Source organism: Macaca mulatta, chromosome 7 (genome assembly GCF_049350105.2).
Source record: "Macaca mulatta isolate MMU2019108-1 chromosome 7, T2T-MMU8v2.0, whole genome shotgun sequence".
Taxonomy (NCBI): domain Eukaryota; kingdom Metazoa; phylum Chordata; class Mammalia; order Primates; family Cercopithecidae; genus Macaca; species Macaca mulatta.
The window spans coordinates 1098149-1117291 of record NC_133412.1 but is presented as its reverse complement, the minus strand read 5'-3'; the positions used below and the strand labels follow the sequence as shown (position 1 = coordinate 1117291).

Below are 19143 nucleotides of genomic sequence, written 5' to 3'. Positions count from 1 at the left end.
GCCCACTGCGAGGTGAATTAGGAATTCGTTAGCAAAGAAATCAAACTCGCCTTTGGGTCCCAACTACTTGGAAGGTTGAGGCGGGAGGATTGCTTGAGCCAGAAGGTCAAGGCCGCGATGAGCCATGGTTGTAATACTGTACTCTGGACTGGGTGACACAGTGAGACTCCAAGTCAAAAAAAAAAAAAAAAAAAAAAACAAAAACAAAAAAAACAAACCTTACTCTTCATAGCAAGAGGGAGAATTTATCAAAGTAACTGAAACAAAATCTTAGATGATGTAATTTCAGTGGCTAAGTGAGCTGTCCAGCCCACGTGGCTGGCTCACAACGCAACAGAGCCAGGTGCTGCTGCAACTGCCCCCCAACCCCGATCGCTTGTGGACATTTTCTGTTTTCCCATATCTCCCTTTTGGATACGTAGCTCGCTACTTTATAGCTAAGCATCAGTAAAACAGGTTGTCTATTTTGAAAAGTAACTATTTTGTCTTTTAAGGACAGAAAATGAAGCAGGTGACAATAGCATGGCAACCTGGTGAATAGATTTAGAGGAATATTTAATACTTGGCACCACTCTGATCCCTTCTTCTCTCATGCTTAGTTACAGCTACCGCCTCCTAGGACAGAACACTTTGAGCTCTGTGAGTAGGAATTAAACATGTTCTAAATCAGAAGTTTTAGTTAAGCAGTATTTTATGTGAATGCCCAGATCCTAAGTGTTCACTGTACTGGTGTGTGGTGTTGAAGAAGGAACGAGGGCTTGGGGCCACGTCTATGGTGCAGCGTCCGGGTTCCCATATGTGAGATGAGGGCCATGAGACACGGCCTGGAAGGTTCAGACTGTGGGATTGAAGGGATCTGCCCACTCCTGGAAAGCCTCAAGTCTAACTTGACTTGGGCTGGTTTTAGGGAGATGCTGGCAGCGCTGTCCACACAGGTCACTGGGAGGGGCTCTGGCACCGTCCCCGTCAGGTGTCTCATGATCAGCCCAGCTTGCTCATCTCAGAAGCTGTTGGTCGTGTTCTCGTTCCTGTTGTTCGTTGCGTGTTATTTAGGTTCTGTTCATGTGGGGACCTAGGAAGTTCCACAGTGGGAGGAGAGCTGCTGAGCCGCCTTCCTGCCTGGATGCCAGCCCCACGGAGGACCGTAACTGCTTGAGGTTGGCTTCTGCCCCCGGCCTCACCTGTGGACGCATTGATGCAGTGGTACTTTCTAAGCTCCTGTTGCACACAGTGCTGTTGTGTGGATCCATTAATTCAAGGCACTGCCTAATAAAATCCCAGAAGGCTGTGTGTGAAATGGAAAGCTTATTCTCAATTTTATCTGGAAATACAAAGGACCTACAATAGCCAAAATAAATTTAAAAAAGGGAAACAATGTTGGAAGACTTCACTATCTGATTTCAAAACTTTACATAAAGTCATAGTTTTTAAGGCAGTGGTATTAGCACAAAAATAGACACATACATCAAAGGAACAGAATTAAATTGAGAAATAAAGCCTTGTATTTATGGTTAATTTATTTTTGACAAAGGTCTCAAGACAATTCAGTAAGAGAAAGGTAGTTTGTTTTTTCAACAAATGTTGCTGTGGCAACTGAGTACCCACACACCAAAAAGAAAAACCGTGGGGGAAAAAGTCCCCCAAACCAAACCAAAACAAACAAAAATCCCACTTAGATCCCTACTGCACACACAAAAATTAACTCCAAATGAGTCACAGACCTAAATGAAAGAACAGTAAGACCATGAGACTACTAAAACTTCCAAAAACACAATCCATAGAAATTAGTGAAATAGACTTCATTAAAATAGAAAACTAGTAAGTTTTAAAAGATGATTATCTCCCTATAGCTAATGTAACAAATTACTTTGATCTTAGTGGCTTATAACAAGACACGAATCTATTATCCTATTGATGGAGAAGTCAGAAGTGTAAAATCTAAGTGTCAGCAGAACTACATTCCTTCTGGAGGCTTCAAATGAGAATCCATTTCTTTACCTTTCCCAACTTCTAGAGGCCACATGTGTCCCTGACTCCTGGCCCCTCTTCATCTTTAAAGTGCATCACTCCAGTCTCCAGTTCTTTTCTCTTGTAAGGACCTTCTTGATTACAGTGGGTCTACCTACTTAAACCAGGATAAAGGTCCCATCTCAAGATCTTAAATTAATCGAATTAATCAGCTGCAAAATCCCTTTTAACCACTTCAGACAACAGGTTCATAAGTTCTGAGGAATAGGACCTGGGTATCTTGGGGGAAGGGCTTTGTTCTGTCTGCTACATAATAGATTGTTCTTTCACTGAGACACGTTACATCTGTAAAACTCTTATATTCAGATTACATAAGGCACCTGTAACCCATAAGATGACAACCAACCCATTTAAAACCTGAGCAAAAAATCTGAACATTTTGCCAACATATACAAATGGCTATGAATAGGAATTAGCACATTAAAGGCTAATAAGCACGTTAAAAATGCTTAGCATCATTCATTGTTGCAAAGTAAATACACAATGATATACCATTTCACATCAATCAGAATGGCAGAAATAAAAATAACAGTAACTATTGCTGGTGATGTGGAGAAACTGGAATGCACATATGCTGCTGGTGGAAGTGTGAAATGGTGCAGTTATTTTGTAAATAATTTGGCAGTTTTTAAAAAGCTAAACCTAAACTTACAATAAGAGTCAATCATGCTACTTGGCATCCACTTAAGATAAAGGAAATTATATGCATACACAAAGATATATACATAAATGTCGACGGCAGCTTAATACTGGAAACAACCAACTGGTAAATGAATAAACAGAATGTGTCATATCTATCAAATAGAATACAAATAAATAATAAGGAATAAACTACTGGTACATGGTACAGCAAGGACTTCAAAACAGGTAAAGGAGGCATAGAGAATTGTGTACATTGTATGATTTTATATCATAAAATTATAAGATCATAAAAAAACCAAAAACCATAAAATCATAGAGTAAAATATTCTATGATATTATTTTCTAGAAAATTTAGAGTGCACTGTTATGATTTCTAGGGTTCTTTTTCATAGAGCTAACCTTTCATCTGATATCCTTTGCAATCAGCCAAGTACATTCTTTAGCACGTTTATAGTGTATTTCTGCTGATAACACATTCTCTCAGCTTTCATATTTGGGAATGTGTTGTTTCACCCCTGTTTATAAAGGAGATTTTCCCTGGATATGAGTTGACAGGCCTTTCTCCTGCTTTTAGTGCTTTAAAAAATGTCTTTCCATGGTCTTCTGGTCTCCACTGTATCTTCACAGAAGTCACGCGTTGTTCAAATGCTTCTCTGATGTGTAACTTGTCTTTTTCTTCTGAGTCCTTTCAGGATCTCCTCTTAATCTTGGGATTTCAGTACTTTGGCTATCATGAACTTGGATGTGATTCTTGTCATACTTGTTCTGCTTGGAATTCACTGAACTTCTCGGGGCCGGACACAGGTGTTGGACATCAATCTGAGAAAACTCTGACTCCTTTTTTCAAAGGTCCCTGCTCTTCTCTCTCTTTTCCTTCTTGTATTACAAGTATATTGACATATCACAGGATCTTGAGGTTCTGTTGGCTTTTCTTTCATTTTGTTTCTCTGGGCTTCACTTTGGTTAATTCCTTTTCATCTGCCTTCGAGCCCACAGACTTCATCTTCCTTCTCCAACCTGTTAAGCCTATCAGCGCAATTTCATCTCAGTGTCATATTTTCCAGCTTTATAGTGATGTCTCATGTATACCCTATATATGCACAGCATCTCCTGTCATCGATATTGCCTACCAGACTGGTACATTTGTCACAACTGATACTTCTACAGCAAAACATCATTACCACTCCAACTCCATCATTCACATCAGGGTTCATTCTTGGTGTTGTACAATATATGGGTCTGGACAAATGTATAACATGTATCCACCATTACAGTATCATACAGAGATCACATGATACTAAAAATTCTCCTGCTCTGCCTATTCATCCCTGCCTCCCCCCGGCCCCTGGCAACCACTGATCTTCTTTACAGTCTCCATAGTCTTGCCTTTTCTAGGATGTTGTAAAGCTGGAATCATACAACAACCTTTTCAGATTGCTTCTTTCACTTAGCAATATGCCCTTTAAGTTTCCTCCGTGTCTTTTTATGGATAGCTCATTCATTTTCAGCCTCATATAATATCCCATTGTCTGGATGTACCACAGCTCACTTATACATTCGCCTACTGAGGGGCATTTTGGTTGCTTCCAAGTTTTGACAACTATGAATAAGGCTGCTCTAAATATCTACTTGCAGGCTTTTTGGGTAGACATAAGTTTTCAACTCCTTTGAGCAAATGCCAAGGAGTGTAATTGCTTTATCGTATGGTAAGAGTATATTTAGTTTTGTAAGAAACCACCAATCTGTCTTCCTAAAGGCTGTTCTATTTTGCATTAAGACCCGCAATGAATGAGAGAGAATTCCCACAGCTCCACGTCTTCACAGGCTTTGGTGTTGATAGTGTTCTGGATTCTGGTGTAGTGATATCTTACTGTTGCTTTCATCTGCATTTCTCTATGACACATGATGTGAAGCATGATTTCATACATCGATTTGCCATCTCTATATCTTCTTAGATGAGGCATCTGTTAGTCTTTGACCCATTAATGTGATGAATTACGTTAATTGGCTTTTCAATGTTAAACCAGCTTTGGATATGTGAAATTCCATGTGGTTTTAGTGCACAATTTTTGTTAGATTTAATTTGCTAATATTTTATTGAAGATTACTGCATCTATGTTCATGAGAGATGTTCTGTAGTTTTCTTGTAATATTTTGTTATTAAAATGGTATTTGGTATTAAAAATGATGCTGGCTCTATAGAATGAGTTAAGAAGTATTCCTCAGCCTCTATGTTCTGAAAGAGATTGTAGATAATTGGTATAATTTCTTCTTAGATGTTTGGTAGAATTCACCAGTGAACCCACCTGGGCCTGGCACTTCCTGTTTTGAAAGGTTATTAACCACTGATTCAATTTAACAGATACAGGTCCATACAGATCGTTTCTTCTTGTTCAAATTTTGGCAGATTCTGTCTTTAAAGAAATTGGTTCATTTCATCCACGTTATCAAATTTGTGGCCATAGAGTTGTTCATAGTATTTATTGTCCTTTTAATGTCCATGGGATCTGTAGTTATGTTCCTTATTTCATTTCTGATATTGGTAATTTATCTGCTGTATTTCTTTTTCTTGTTAGAGGCTTACAGATTTTCTCTCAAAGAACCAGCTTTTGGTTTCATTGATTTTTCTCTACTGATATTCTGTTTTCAATGTATTGATTTCTGCTCTTTCATTATTTGTCTCCTGCTTAGAATTTAATTTGATGATGTTTTTCTCGTTTTCGAAGGTGGAAGCTGATTGATTTTAGATCTTGTTTTTTTTAACGTATGCATTTAAATCTATAAATTTCCCTATAAACATTACTGTCATTGCAGCTCACAAATTTTAACAAGTTTTCATTTTCATTTACTTCAAAAATTCGAAGAAATCTTCAGATTTCTTCCTTGAACAATGTAGTATGTATAAGTGTATTGTTTAATATCCTAATATATTTTCCAGTCATCTATTATTGATTTCTACTTTACTGTGGTTGAGAACACACTTGTTTGATTCCTATTCTTTTAAATTTGTTAAGGTGTGTTTTATGGACCACAACATGGTATGTCTTGGTGAATGTTCTGTATTCTGTTGTTGTTGGAGGAAATAGTCTATAAACGTCAGTTATATACAGTTGACTGAGGATGCCGATTTCAATTTTGTCCTGATTTTCTGGCTACTGAATTGGTCCATTTCTGATAAAGGGGTGTTAACCTCTCCAACTATACTAGTGGGTTAATTACTTCTCCTTGAAGTGTATCGGTTTTTGCTTTGGCATTCTGATGCTTTGTTAGCAAAAATACATTTCAGGATTGTTACATCTTCTTGGAGAATTGACCCCTTTATTACATAATAATCATCTCTGGTAACTTTCCTTGATGTAAAGCCAACTCTGTCTGAAATTAATATCACCACTTCCATTTTTCAAAATGAGTGTTGGCCGGGTACGGTGGCTCATGCCTGTAATCCCAGCACTTTAGGAGGCCAAGGCGGGATGATCACCTGAGGTCAGGAGTTCAAGACCGGCCTGGCCAACATGGGGAAATCCCATCTGTACAAAAATAGAAAAAAAAAAAAATTACCCGGGCATGACGACAAATGCCTGTAATCCCAGCTACTCGGGAGGCTGAGGGAGAATCACTTGAACCTGGGAGGCAGAGGTTGCAGTGAGATGAGATCAGGCCATTGCACACCAAAAAATTAGTGTTAACATTTATATCTTTTTCTATCCCTTTACTGTTGATCTATATGTAGGTCTTTATATCTAAAGTGGATTTCTTATAGACAATATATAGTTCGGTGCATTTGGACTGACATTGAAAGTAATGATATACAGTTGAATTAACATCTACCATATTTGTTACTATTTTCTATTTGTTGCCCTTGTTCTTTGTTTTTGTGTTTCACTCTTTTTTTTTTCCTTGTGGTCTTAATTGAGCATTTTCTATGATTTATTTTCTTTCCTTTCTTAGCATATCAGTTCTTTTTTTTTTTAAAGTGGCTGCCTTGGAATTTGCAATATAAATTTACAAGTAACCCAAGTCCACTTTCAAACGACACTACACTGGTTTCTTGATAATGCAAGCACACTATAATAACAAAATAATCCTAATTCCTAATTGCTCTGTCCCATCCCTTGGGTATCACTGCTCTCATTCATTTCACTTATATTTAAGTGTGTGTATATGACATATTTACTGTCACTATTATGAATGAACTGTTATGTTAGATCTATTAAGAAAAATGAAAGATTTTCTTCTACCTTCACTATTTCTTCTTTAATGCTTTTTGTTTTTCTATTTATTTTTTTAAACAGACAAGGTCTTTCTCTGTTGCCCAGGCTGGAGTGGAGCAGCATCATTATAGCTCACCACAGCCTTGAACGGGATCCTGGGCTCAAGAAGTGACCCATCTCAGCCTCTCAAAGTAGCTGGCACTATAGGTGTTGGCCACCACGTTTGGCTTTTTTTTAATGAGACAGAGTCTCACTACGTTGCCCAGGCTGGTCTCAACTAAGCGGCCTCCAGCTGTACTCCCATCTTTGCCTCCCAGAGTGTTAGGATGACAGGTGTGAGCCCTGTATACAGACTGTGCCCTTCCTTTCTTTGTGTACAGCTGAGTTACTGACCTCTACTATTTTCTCTAAAGAACTTTGACCATTTTTTGCAAGGCAGGTCTACTGGCAACAAATTTTGCAATTTTTGTCGGAGAAGGTCTTTACTTTTTCTTCACTTTTGAAAGATACTTTCACAGAGTATAGACTTCTAGGTTAATGGAATTTTTTTCCTCTCAATAGTTTAAATACTTCACTCCACTTCTTGCTTTCATGGTGTTTGAGGGGAAGTTGAATATAATTCTTATCTTTGATCTTCCATAGGGAAGGAGATTACTCCGGTGTGCTTTTTAATCTTTGATTCACCATAGTTTGAATATTTTATGCCCAAGTAGAGTTTATTTTTGTTTTGTTTTTGTCGTCGTCGTTTTTACATTTATCCTTCTTGGTGTTTCTTGAGCTTCCTGGATCTATGGTTTGGTGTCTGGCATTAATCTGAGGAAATTCAGCTATTACTGTTACAAATAGTTCTTCTGTTCCTCTTTCTTCCCCCTTGTATTACCGTTATGCATATTTTATGCCTCTCTGGAAGTCCCATAGTGCTTAGATACTCTGTTCTTTTTTGCTTTTCAGTTCTGGAGGTTGGAGTTGGGTATTTCCCTTTCCACCAGGTCAGAAGGCTCTGATAAAATCCCACCTGGTTAGTCTCTAGTTAACAAGCTTCTCTGGAAGGTAGACCTAGTGAAGAGTGCACCTACCTATTGAAAAATGACTCCTATTCTCTTTCCCCTGTAGTAAGTATGAGGGGATTTTTCTCTGATGTTTACTTCAAGAACCTGGTTGAGCTTCTGATGATACAACTCACAAAAGCATGAGACCCATATGCACAGGCCTCCCGGAGGTTTTAACTCTCAGATGTGGCCACACCTCACTGCAGCAATTTGTCAATTCCAGTTCAGGTTTTCCAATCCCAGCGTGGGTTCCTTGGAGCATTGTGCTCCAGTGTATGGTAATTCTCCGCTTTACCTGTCCAGCCAATCTGGGGACAGTGGCTTGCCTGTGACCTCACGTCTCTTGCAGGTTTAAGAAGAGCAGCTGATTTTTCAGTTTGCTCAGCTTTTTACCTGTGAGGAGGGAGTGACAATTCTCAAGATTATCGTGTATGGAACCTGAAATTCCCCAACTCCATTATAGTAAAAAGTGTCTTCCCTTCCTCTGGCCCAAGAATTAAAATATTTTCGTTCTTTGACACATTGTAATTTGATTCCCTAAATATTTATAATTGTAGATTTAAAAACTCGGTCTTCTGCTGGATCAGACATCTAGACAGGCACTTTCCAACAGAATTATGAGAGTCCTGTTATAGAACTTGAAACCTTCCTTGTAGCCTCATATAAATATATAAACAGGTACAATTAATTTTACTAGTATATTTTTAACTCAAAATGCTCATACTATACTTTCAATAAGAAATACAAATAGGCCGGGTGAGGTGGCTCACATCTGTAATCCCAGCACTTTGGAAGGCTGAGGCGGGTGGATCACGAGATCAGGAGATCGAGACCATCCTGGCTAACACGGTGAAACCCCGTCTCTACTAAAAAATACAAAAAATTAGCCAGACGTGGCAGCGTGCAGCTACTTGGGAGGCTGAGGCAGGAGAATGGCATGAACCCGGGAGGCAGAGATTGCAGTGAGCCGAGATCGCGCCACTGCACTCTAGCCTGGGCAACAGAGCGACACTCCATCTCAAAAAAAAAAAAAAAAAATACAAATACAATATTTTCTATTTTTTATATTAACTGGCATGTCTTTCACGCAGCAAATCCACTTCAGACCGGGCGCACTTCATGTGCTCAGCCGCCGCATTTGGTGAGTGACAGAGACCATCCTGCATGTGTGTGCACTTTTTACTGCCTTTTTCTTGACCACGATTCTACCTCCTGTTTCTCTGTGTATGCAGTGATTATTTGCTGAGTATTACACATTGTAGGTAACATGTTGAGCACACTCAGGATCCCTAACCTTCCTCTGAAGCTTTCCAGCTCTTGTTTTAGTAGGTAGCACAGGCACTGCTGGGTCATTGTGACATGGGCAGGCTTGGATTGATTCGCTGCTGGTGTGGATCTGTGGAGAGCTCCAATCCTGCACCCACTCCGATCTCCCCCTCCTGGATGTGGTAGGGTGGCCATGCTCCGCTCACACCTGAGCTCCTTCCGAGCTCTGCATTCTGGACTTGATAGGATGGCCCTGCTCCACCCACACCTGAGCTCTCGGCGCCACAGTCTGCAGGTGTTCTCCAGAGGGCAAGTGTACTGTGGGTGCGTCTCATTCATTCTCCTGCCCTCGCCCTCAGGTTCTGGCTGGCACAGCTCTTGTCACAGACTAAAAACAGCCACCTCATTCGGTTTGTGCAGTTTTACAGTTGTTTACGGCAGATGTGTGATTTGGGTCCCTGTTCTCTGATCATGGCTAGAAATTTTGGCAAATGATTCTTATATCTTTACATTTGAAAACTAAAGGCAAGTTTCACCCAAAGAATATTAGTGTTGCAACAATCCTAATGAGTGTTTCTCCAGAAACTATAATCCAGGTCAGCAGTCCGTCATTTCATAGAAGATAAACTTCAAGAACATTCTCTGAAGGGCAATGAAACTCAGTAAGATCTTACCACTGTTACCAACAACTAAGAAAAGTAGGTAGGAAATGCAGCTAAGATTTTGATCGAGTAAGTACGGTAATAAACATGCAAACTATCGCTAAGCACAAAATAAGGAGGGAGTAAAAAATTTTTATATTGACATTTATGATTTTACAAAACTGCCCCATGTGATATCAAGAGGACTCCTGATGGAAATTTACAAAGGATGCTTTATGGTTTATATAAAAATGTTAGTCAAATCCAAATATTTCACAAAAATAACATTTCAAATAATATTCTTTTATATTTTGTAGACATCTGTACAGTGAGGTTATTCATCACGCATGACCCAGTAACATTTCTTAGCGGTTGGATTCAATACGAGAAATAAGCAAATAACCGCACTGCTTCTTCCATTTCAAAGTCATTTCTCTTATAAAAAGTGGTGAAGAAAAATGCCCGTTGCCTTACATACTGGTTAGTGCCAAAAATTTGGTTTAAAATATTTCAAGTGGGTTATCCTTTTACGTCCATGTTGTTAGTTACACAAAGAACACACACAAATGCAATTTTTTTACCATAAGTTTTTGCAAATTATAACCATAAACTAAAGAAACAGGATTAAGCATATTATTTTTTGAGATAGGGTCTAGCTCTGTTGCCCAGGCTGGAGTGCAGTGGCATGATCATGGCTCACCGCAGCCTCAACCTCCCCCGGCCCAGGTGATTCTCCCACCCCAGCCTCCTGAGCAGCTGGGACCACAGGCACATACCACCATGCCCGGCTGATTTCTGTATTTTTTGTAGGGATGAGCTTTGGAATGTTGCCCAGGCTAGTCTCAAACGCCAGGACTCAAGCAATCTGCCTGCCTTGGCTTCCCAAAGTGCTGAGGTTACAGGCATGAGCCACCACGCCTGGCCTAATCCTTTCTAAAGAGTCTCTCTTTATTTTTCTTTTCTTTTCTTTTTTTGAGACGGAGTCTCTCTCTGTTGCTCGGGTTGGAGTGCAGTGGCCGGATCTCAGCTCACTGCAAGCTCCGCCTCCCGGGTTTACGCCATTCTCCTGCCTCAGCCTCCTGTGTAGCTAAAACTACAGGCGCCCGCCACCTTGTCCAGCTAGTTTTTTGTATTTTTTAGTAGAGACGGGGTTTTACCGTGTTAGCCAGGATGGTCTCGATCTCCTGACCTCGTGATCCACCCGTCTCGGCCTCCCAAAGTGCTAGGATTACAGGCTTGAGCCACCGCGCCCGGCCTTATTGTTATATTTTTCTAATTGAGATGGGAGTCTTGCTCTGTTGCCCCGGCTGGAGTGCAGTGGTGGCATCTCAGCTGACAGCAACCTCTGCCTCCCGGGCTCAAGTGATTCTCCCACCTCAGCCTCCCAAGTAGCTGGGACTACAGGTGTACACCACCAGGCTCAGCTAATTTTTTGTACTTTTGGTGCAGACAAGATGTACAAAAGGCATTTCTGTACATTTTGCCATGTTTTCCAGGCTGGCCTTGAACCCTTGGGCTCAAGCCATACACCTGCACTGGACTCCCAAAGTGCTGGAGTTATAGGCATGAGCTACTGTGCCCAGCCCTTAATCATGTGCTGTGACTTAATATTAAAATAAAGAAAGGGAGGAGTCCAAGGGAGCACGTAGGCAGAAAGGGCTCCTTTGCCAACAACCTTGCTAGCACGTCATTCACTCCCTTGCCTGCTGGCATTGCGCTCTTTAGATGAAGAACACTTTATGTGTAAATGAAAAACAAGAACAACGTAGGAACACCCTGTCTCTACAAAAACTTAAAACTTAGCTGGGTGTGGTGGTGAGCACCTGTGGTCCCAGCTGCTTGAGGCTGAAGTGGGAGGACCGCTTGAGCCCAGGTGGTCACAGCTGCATTGAGCCAAGAGCTGCCATCATGATGCTGAATTCCAACCTTGGTGAGAGAGCAAGACATTGTCTCAAAACAAAAAGCAACGAAAACCCAAAATGATGTACTGTAAGTTCTGTCCTATAAATTCCACTACCTTCATTTGTAAAGGTACATAAAGGTGAAACTCAGGAGCTGCTTGCTGTAATGTGGACATATGCTTGATCTCAGCTCTGATCTGAAGCACATCCTTCTGTCTCACTGCTTCCCAAGTCTAAGCTAAACTTCAAAAGTAAAAATACTCCCCAAAATGTTGTACATTTTCAACTATTCATATTGTACCTTAAGTTTCTCTTGTATTGGAGGAAAAACACGGTGTCATTTAAAGTGATATGTAGCTTCAAAGTGGGATGTAAGGTGATTCGAGTCCTTTGAGAAGACAAGCTTGTAACAATGACATGAATAATGTTGGAATAAAAAATCACAGAAACTAAACATCAAATAACGTAGGTTCAATCTGTGTCTTTAACAAGTATCCGGATAACTAAACTTTCTGCTTTCCTTGGGTGTGAAGATCATGAAATGTAGTTTATAATTATTTGGGTAGAGAAAATAGAGAATTTGGGTAGTTATGTAAAATTCAAGATTAAAGAAAAGCAGTATTATATAGCAGAAATATAAATTGGCTATTACCTTTAGTAATTTAGATCAGGGGTTGGCAGGTCTGTGCATCAAATCTGGTTCACTGTGCTTGTAAATATAGTTTTATTGGTACTCAGCCATAGGCACTTGCTATCACCCATGGCTGAGGGCAGAGTTAAGTGGTTTTAAGAGACCTTATGGCCTGCAGGAACTAAAATACCAGCTGGCACCTTGCAGGCAAAGTTTATGACCTGATTCGGGTAGCTGCTTAAACTGTCCAATTCGCTTGTTCTAAAACAATCCAACAATACAGCACACTTATCTGAAGATTCGAGAACACGCATGCACCAGCCTAATCAGAAGAAAAGTCCAATTCCACCCAGGGGGCTACAACAAACTCTTCCCTTTTCCATACAAGGAATTAAATGAATAAAACTGTGTGAGATTTTACTGGTATGTATCATATGCACGAGTCTTGATGAAAAGTTAAAAACGTGTATTTATACAGATACATAATGTTACTTTTCCTTCCACGTTTAACTCATACACTGTTTTTGGAATTCTGGTTCACAAAATCTGCATTTCTGCACCATGATTTTGAAGGCAAAAACCCGAATGCTGAGCCAGTGGTCAATTCTGAGGCGCCCAGCATGTTCAGGAGGCAGTGTCAAGGAGCGTGTCCCTTACCTGGAGGGGTGTAGGCATCCATGGAGGTCTGCACGACCAGGGACCTGCGTTTGGAAGGCATAGGCACCGCCATCTTCCACTCTTTGTGTTTGGCCAGAGCTGCCTGGACAGCTTCCGTGTGGACGTCTGAAACGGAGAGAGCTCAATCACTCAGGGCTCAGCTGAGGTCCCAGTGGCCAAGCTGTACCCTCCTCTCTGTCCCCGCAGCACGGTTCATCCACCTTCTCAAACTCACCAACAGATGGGTAGGTGAGGAAAGAAAATCAGTGTTTACAATTCCAGTAAAGACATTAAAATTTATTCAGACTTTTAATTATTCATTTTATTACTGCAGAATCCATGTCCACAAGCAAACACTGGCTGTAAACTGCGCTGAGATTTTTTTTAGGGTGAATGGACCTTGATCTTTGGAGATTCTTTGTAGGTCACACGTGTGAGCCTCCAAATCCTTTCACTGTACCACTGAGAGGCGTGCACACGCCTCGCACCCCAACTCACACAGCCACAGTCGCAGCTCAGCTCAATACCAGCCATGGGCCAGGACTGTGTTGGCTATGGATAAGGTATGGCTGTGTCCCCACCCAAATTTCAACTTGAATTGTACCTCCCAGAATTCCCATGTGTTGTGGGAGCGACCTAGGGAGAGGTAATTGAATCACTGGGGCCCATCTTTCCTGTGCTATTCTTGTGATAGTGAATAAGTCTCATGAGATCTCATGGTTTATCAGGGGTTTCCGCTTTTGCTTCTACCTCGTTTTCTCTTGCTGCTGACATGTAAGAAGTGCCTTTCGCTTCCCACCATGATTCTGAGGCCTCCCCACTATGCGGAACTGCAAGGCCAACTAAATCTTTTTCTTCCCAGTCCCGGGCATGTCTTTATCAGCAGCGTGAAAAGAGACTAAAACAACCATTAACACATTTTGTGGCTATTAACCCATTACATTAATTCCACACATTCACTGAATGCCTTCTCTGTAAGTCCCTACGGGCTGGGGACGCAGTGGTGATAAGGCAGACAGTCTCATGGCATCTCACGCAGGCCACTTCTTAAGGGACGAGACAAGTGATACATGGGCTAGAGAATTAAAGCAGAGACAGATGCAGCGGCAACTCCAAACTGTGAAGCCAGGGAAGAACCCTCTTAACACAGAATCAGAACAACGGGAATGAAACATACCGGCTGTCAAGATGAGAATCTTTGAGACACAGGCAAAAACCCGCTCAAAGGCCCTAAATTGTCAGTGAGAACGGTGTTAGCAGAATAAAAACACCACCAAAAATGGCCAGCGTGAGTGAAGACGGGTTGGGGCAGTTTTCTCTGAAGCTGCGAGAATAATCCCATGAAAGGGAATCGGACGTGGCTTTCTGGCTTAAACCCCCCAAGCTGCCACCTGAGACAGGACCCAGACCCTCAGCATCACGCCCACAAGCAGCTCATCACACTGCTTGGTCTTGGTCAGCCTTTGTGCACACTTCTCTCCCTAACTAAAGAGCCTGGTCATCTGGCCACTATTTCTAATTCCCAGGTCAAAAACCACTATGTGACTGACTTGGCTCATGGCCAAAAACTGAAGGGATCAATGAAGTGACAGTCCACTCACTTCCACAAATCGCTTTTTGTTTTGCATATTCTCCCTTTTAAACTTTTTGGATGTAATTTCAAACACAGAAAATCTGCAAGACCAGCGTAGCGAATTCCCACATAACTTACCAGGCTCAACTTAGGCCCAAATGCTCCTATCTTACATCACTGCTTTCCCCCCTCCCCCATGAATTTTCTAAGTCAAATGAAAATAAATTTCAGATACTATGTCCTTCCATACCTAAATGTTTCAACGTATTTCCTCAACACAAGGATATGCTCTCACATTCATTTTCCTCAAGATCGGGAAATTTAACTGTCATATACAAAGTTCACTTTCAAATGGTGTCAACTGTCTCCATAATTTTTTTACTTTGTCCTCCTATTTGAAGATCCAATCCAGGATCATGAATTGATTTGTCATGTGATTTTTACCCGTCCAGAATCCAAGTTTCTCAGCTTTTGTGTTTCTTGAAATTGGAAATGTTAAAGGATACAGGTCAGTTATTTTACAGCTTGTCCTTTATTTTGGTAACTTCCGGACTAGACTCAAGAGTATGCATTTTATAGCAGGGACACCGCAGACGTCTGTCCTGTGTGGCAATGTTAACATCGGCAACTCAGTGAAGGTGGTGCTTACGTGCCTCCAAAGCAAAGATGCTACTTCTCGCGTTGAAATTAAGATTTGGGAGGAGACACCCTGACACTATGTGCATATTCTGTTTTCCATCAATTCTTCACTACTAGTTTTAGCATCCACTGATTTCCTGTCATTCCTTCTAAATCATTAGATCTTCCATATTCACTGAAAAATAATTATTCTATCTTTCAGCATTCATTTACCTATGTCCATATGTACTCATGGAGTCTGGCTTGGTGGGTGATGATTCATAGTTACAATGGTTTGTTCTGTTGCTCAACTGGTCCCAGATTTGACACCGGATTCCCCAGCCCTTAGACCAGGGCTCCTTCTAGTGAAGAACCGTGTTTGGAAGCTAAGAGTGGGCACCGGGTGCTGCTGGGCATTGCCAGCAAGTAGAACACACAACACGCATATGCACCCACACCCGTCCACAGGCACTTCTATCCCTGTCTACATCTGTCGGGAGCCACCAGCTTATACTGGTACCTCCTGCTGCAACCGAATCCCACGTGATCCATTCCAGGCTTTGGCCTTTTCTTATTTCTACCTCTTACCAAGAAAGAAACCTGGGTCCTGTAACACTCAATATATTCACTGATTTATTAAACTTATTTGCTTAAGCCTGGAGATACAGAAATGCTTTCAGAATTGCTATCTAATACCACTGTGAAAAATCTATCGAGTTCAGTGCTCATTTGTAATTATTTTTTCATTGTTTTTTTGGAAGGGAGAGAGTACAAAGTATACACAGTGAAATGTTCAGATCTTGAGTACACTTGGCGCATTACGATAAATGGAAATTTATTACCCGAATCAAATCTTTTGCGTCAAAGTTCCCACAAGTCCCCTCCCAGCCCTCAAGAGACAGCCACTGTTCATTCTCGAGGAGTGTTCTTGGTGCTCTTCCGTCGCCCGAGACTCGCATAGATTCTCCATCGTCACATGGACTCCACGGCGTGGTGTTCACTCTCTGCTCAATTCAAGGCTCCTGGAACTCATTCCCGTTGTCTGTTTTGGTTTCAGTATTTTGTACGTTTTTCCTGATGGGAACTAGGACAATGTATGAATATATCAGAATTTGCTCATGTTTCTCCAGATGAGAGAGATTTATGTTGTTTCCAGTTCTTGGCTCTGACAATTTACTCTGGAGATAATGTGCATTCTCTTACAAGGACACACATTTTCAGCTCTCCTTGGTGAACGTCTACAGCGTACCTGCTGGGCCATATGGTAAGTGTACATATTTTAAAGAAACTGCCACAGTTTGCTGAAGTGGCTGTGCCATTTTAAGTCTCCATCAGTCTGAGATCCAGTCTGTCTTATCTTCACCAGCACCTGCTACTGTCCTCCCTTCTCCAGTCTTGTGAAGGGGAACCTTGTGGGTTTAAGTTGTACTTACCCAACGACTCCCTGGTGAGCACCTTTCACGGGCCACTGGGCATCTGTATACATCTGTTGCGAAGTGTCCATCTTGCATGCTTGCAAAATTCACACCATTTCTGGTTGTTTGTACATTTCCTAAAATATTCTAAATAAGGCCCTATGTCTTCTGTACATCGAGCATCTCCCTGCTTCCAAGTCTTTATGCCTTTTAGTTCTCCTGACTCACTTCACGGACGAGGGCCCCAGTGCGCACCATGCGAACCTGAACCACTGAGAATGGCCATGCTCCCGACACCCCTGACTATGGGCAGAGCTCCCCCGGCTGCCACCACCGAGGAGGGGGGTCAGCTCTGGTTTTTCAGGAGTGGCCTTTATCAAATGGAGAAAGTTCCCTTCTGTTCCTGATGTGGTAGGAAATTCGTATAAGGACTATTAAATTTCAACAGACGTTTTTCAGTGTCTACCGAGAGGGTAAAATAAATGGGTTTTCTGCTTTATTTTTTGTTAATGTGGTGAATTACATTGATTTTTGAATGATAAGCCAAAATGTACAATGCAAAACTACAGATCATGAGAACAAACTCTAAGTGTTCATGGTATTCTTATATCCCTTTTACATATTTCTGGGTTTGATTTAGTAAGAATTTGTTCAAAGCTTTGGCATCTGTATGTCAACAAGAGTGAAAGACGTGAGATTTTGCCTCGCATGCAAACTAACAAAGGGAGCCAGCACCAGCCCAATGCACTGACGGAGCCGGGACACTTCCGGGCCAGAAACAAAGGGCTTGTCACACACAGTGGGGCAGCAGGACCCACTCACCCCTGTCGATATTCAGGATCACACTGTGGGGCAGCGGGACCCACTCGCCCCCGTCAATACTCAGCAACGTCCTGTATCCCTGTACAAAGACAAGATGTTATTTAGGCAAAACAAAATTAATGATCATGTAAAGAACCGCTTACGTTTTTCTCCCCTGAGAAAATTTGTCTTTAGCAACCATGGCTCTCAAGGCACTCACTTGCACATTATACATAATACTGCTTGTGGCCAAAGTCATGGTACCTTCCTATTCTTAAATAATTTACCAAGAGTTCTGAAAGGCGAGTATTTTAAAGAGAAAAGTGGTATGTGGGTTACCCAGGCTAAGGAGTGAGTTAGCCGGACAATTCTTGTGAAATATGTGCTTTTTCTAATTAGAAAATCTGAGAACAAGGTTTAACAGTGTGAGTCTGTTATCTCCACGAAGGAGTGAAATGGGTGCTGGGAAATTGAAGGAGCTTCAGAACGGGAATCTCACAACCTCAAATGGGGAGACCGGCAATTGGGAAAGCAGTCGCTCTGATTCATGGAGTTTTCGGAGATTCACGTCCACTCCGTGCTGCATTTGAGCGACTTTTCTTCTTGTGATGTGGACACGACAGAAGAGAGGTCCCAGGTGGACATTCGGCATTTGTGAGGGTCTGGCACCATGACTCACTTCCATAGATTTAACATGTTTATGTATAAATTACAATGGCTCAACTGTATAAAAACTGATAGCAGTTATAGATCAATTCCCTCATTTCTCACTTGGGCCACACTTCCTGTTTCTGCAAGAACATATCGCTTGGCTAGAAGACACGAGGTTGACATTGAAAGGAAAAAGGACCTTGTATAAAAATGATGCAGAGAATTCTTCTCAAAGGCCACTGGGACACACACTTTGTTGGTGACCAGCTGTCTACCGGCACGGCAGCGAGACAGACAGAGCTCCATGCGTGAGCAGTCACAGCTCCCGTGACCCACACCAAGACCCCCAGGGTGACGACAGGCCAACCAGCAGCCTTGGAACGTACACTTCCTTCCTGAAATAGCTTCCCGAGAGACAAGAAACAGTGATAATTGCAGGCATTTCTATGACTGGGAAGCAAGAAACCCTCCCAATCCTGTTCCTTCTACACCACATCCAGAACAGGCGTACACCCGGTGTAGAAAGCTCCCAAGGCCTGAACAGATCATTCGAATCTAATTCAGACTGACTTAATCTCTGCAGTGCAGTCCTACAAACAGACTTTCCAAAAGTTACCAAACCACTACCTCAAACCTCATGCTTTCTCTGCTTCGAAAGAGGACATGCGGCTCGGTTTATACAGCCACCAGCACACACACAGGGTATTATCTTATTGCCCGCCCTTCAGTGCCAAGAAGAATCCTGTGGTCTCTCAGAGTAAAAACAAAACCACAGCCACCACAACCCAGCTTTTCAAGTTGCAGGGAGTTTTACAGCCTCTTTCTATGTCGTCTTCCTTTTTGCCCCAAACTGGATATTCTTTTTACTTTCTCCTTATTTCCTGAATATAATTTGATGAATATAATCAAAGTGCTTGTGTTAGAAGCAACTTTACTTAAAAAGAATTGAAAGAACTACATCAAAATATTAAGAGTAGCCATTTCAGGGTGACAAGAGAACAATATATTGTTTTTGTTCATTATTTTCAACATTTGCAAAGTTTTTTGCCTCGAGTGTAG

At 41.6% G+C, this 19143-nt stretch overlaps 1 protein-coding gene across 1 annotated transcript in view; it reads right to left on the bottom strand.

Moving 5' to 3' along the window:
* Positions 1–19143, bottom strand: part of LOC144329706 (uncharacterized) — a 210928-nt gene that overhangs the window by 19378 nt on the left and 172407 nt on the right. Inside the window, exons 4-5 of the mRNA XM_077938669.1 lie at positions 17455–17533; positions 13027–13152 (exon numbers count right to left, since the gene is read on the bottom strand). Of these exons, the coding sequence (XP_077794795.1) occupies positions 13027–13152; positions 17455–17533 (205 nt within the window). The remainder of the gene's footprint in view (positions 1–13026; positions 13153–17454; positions 17534–19143) is intronic.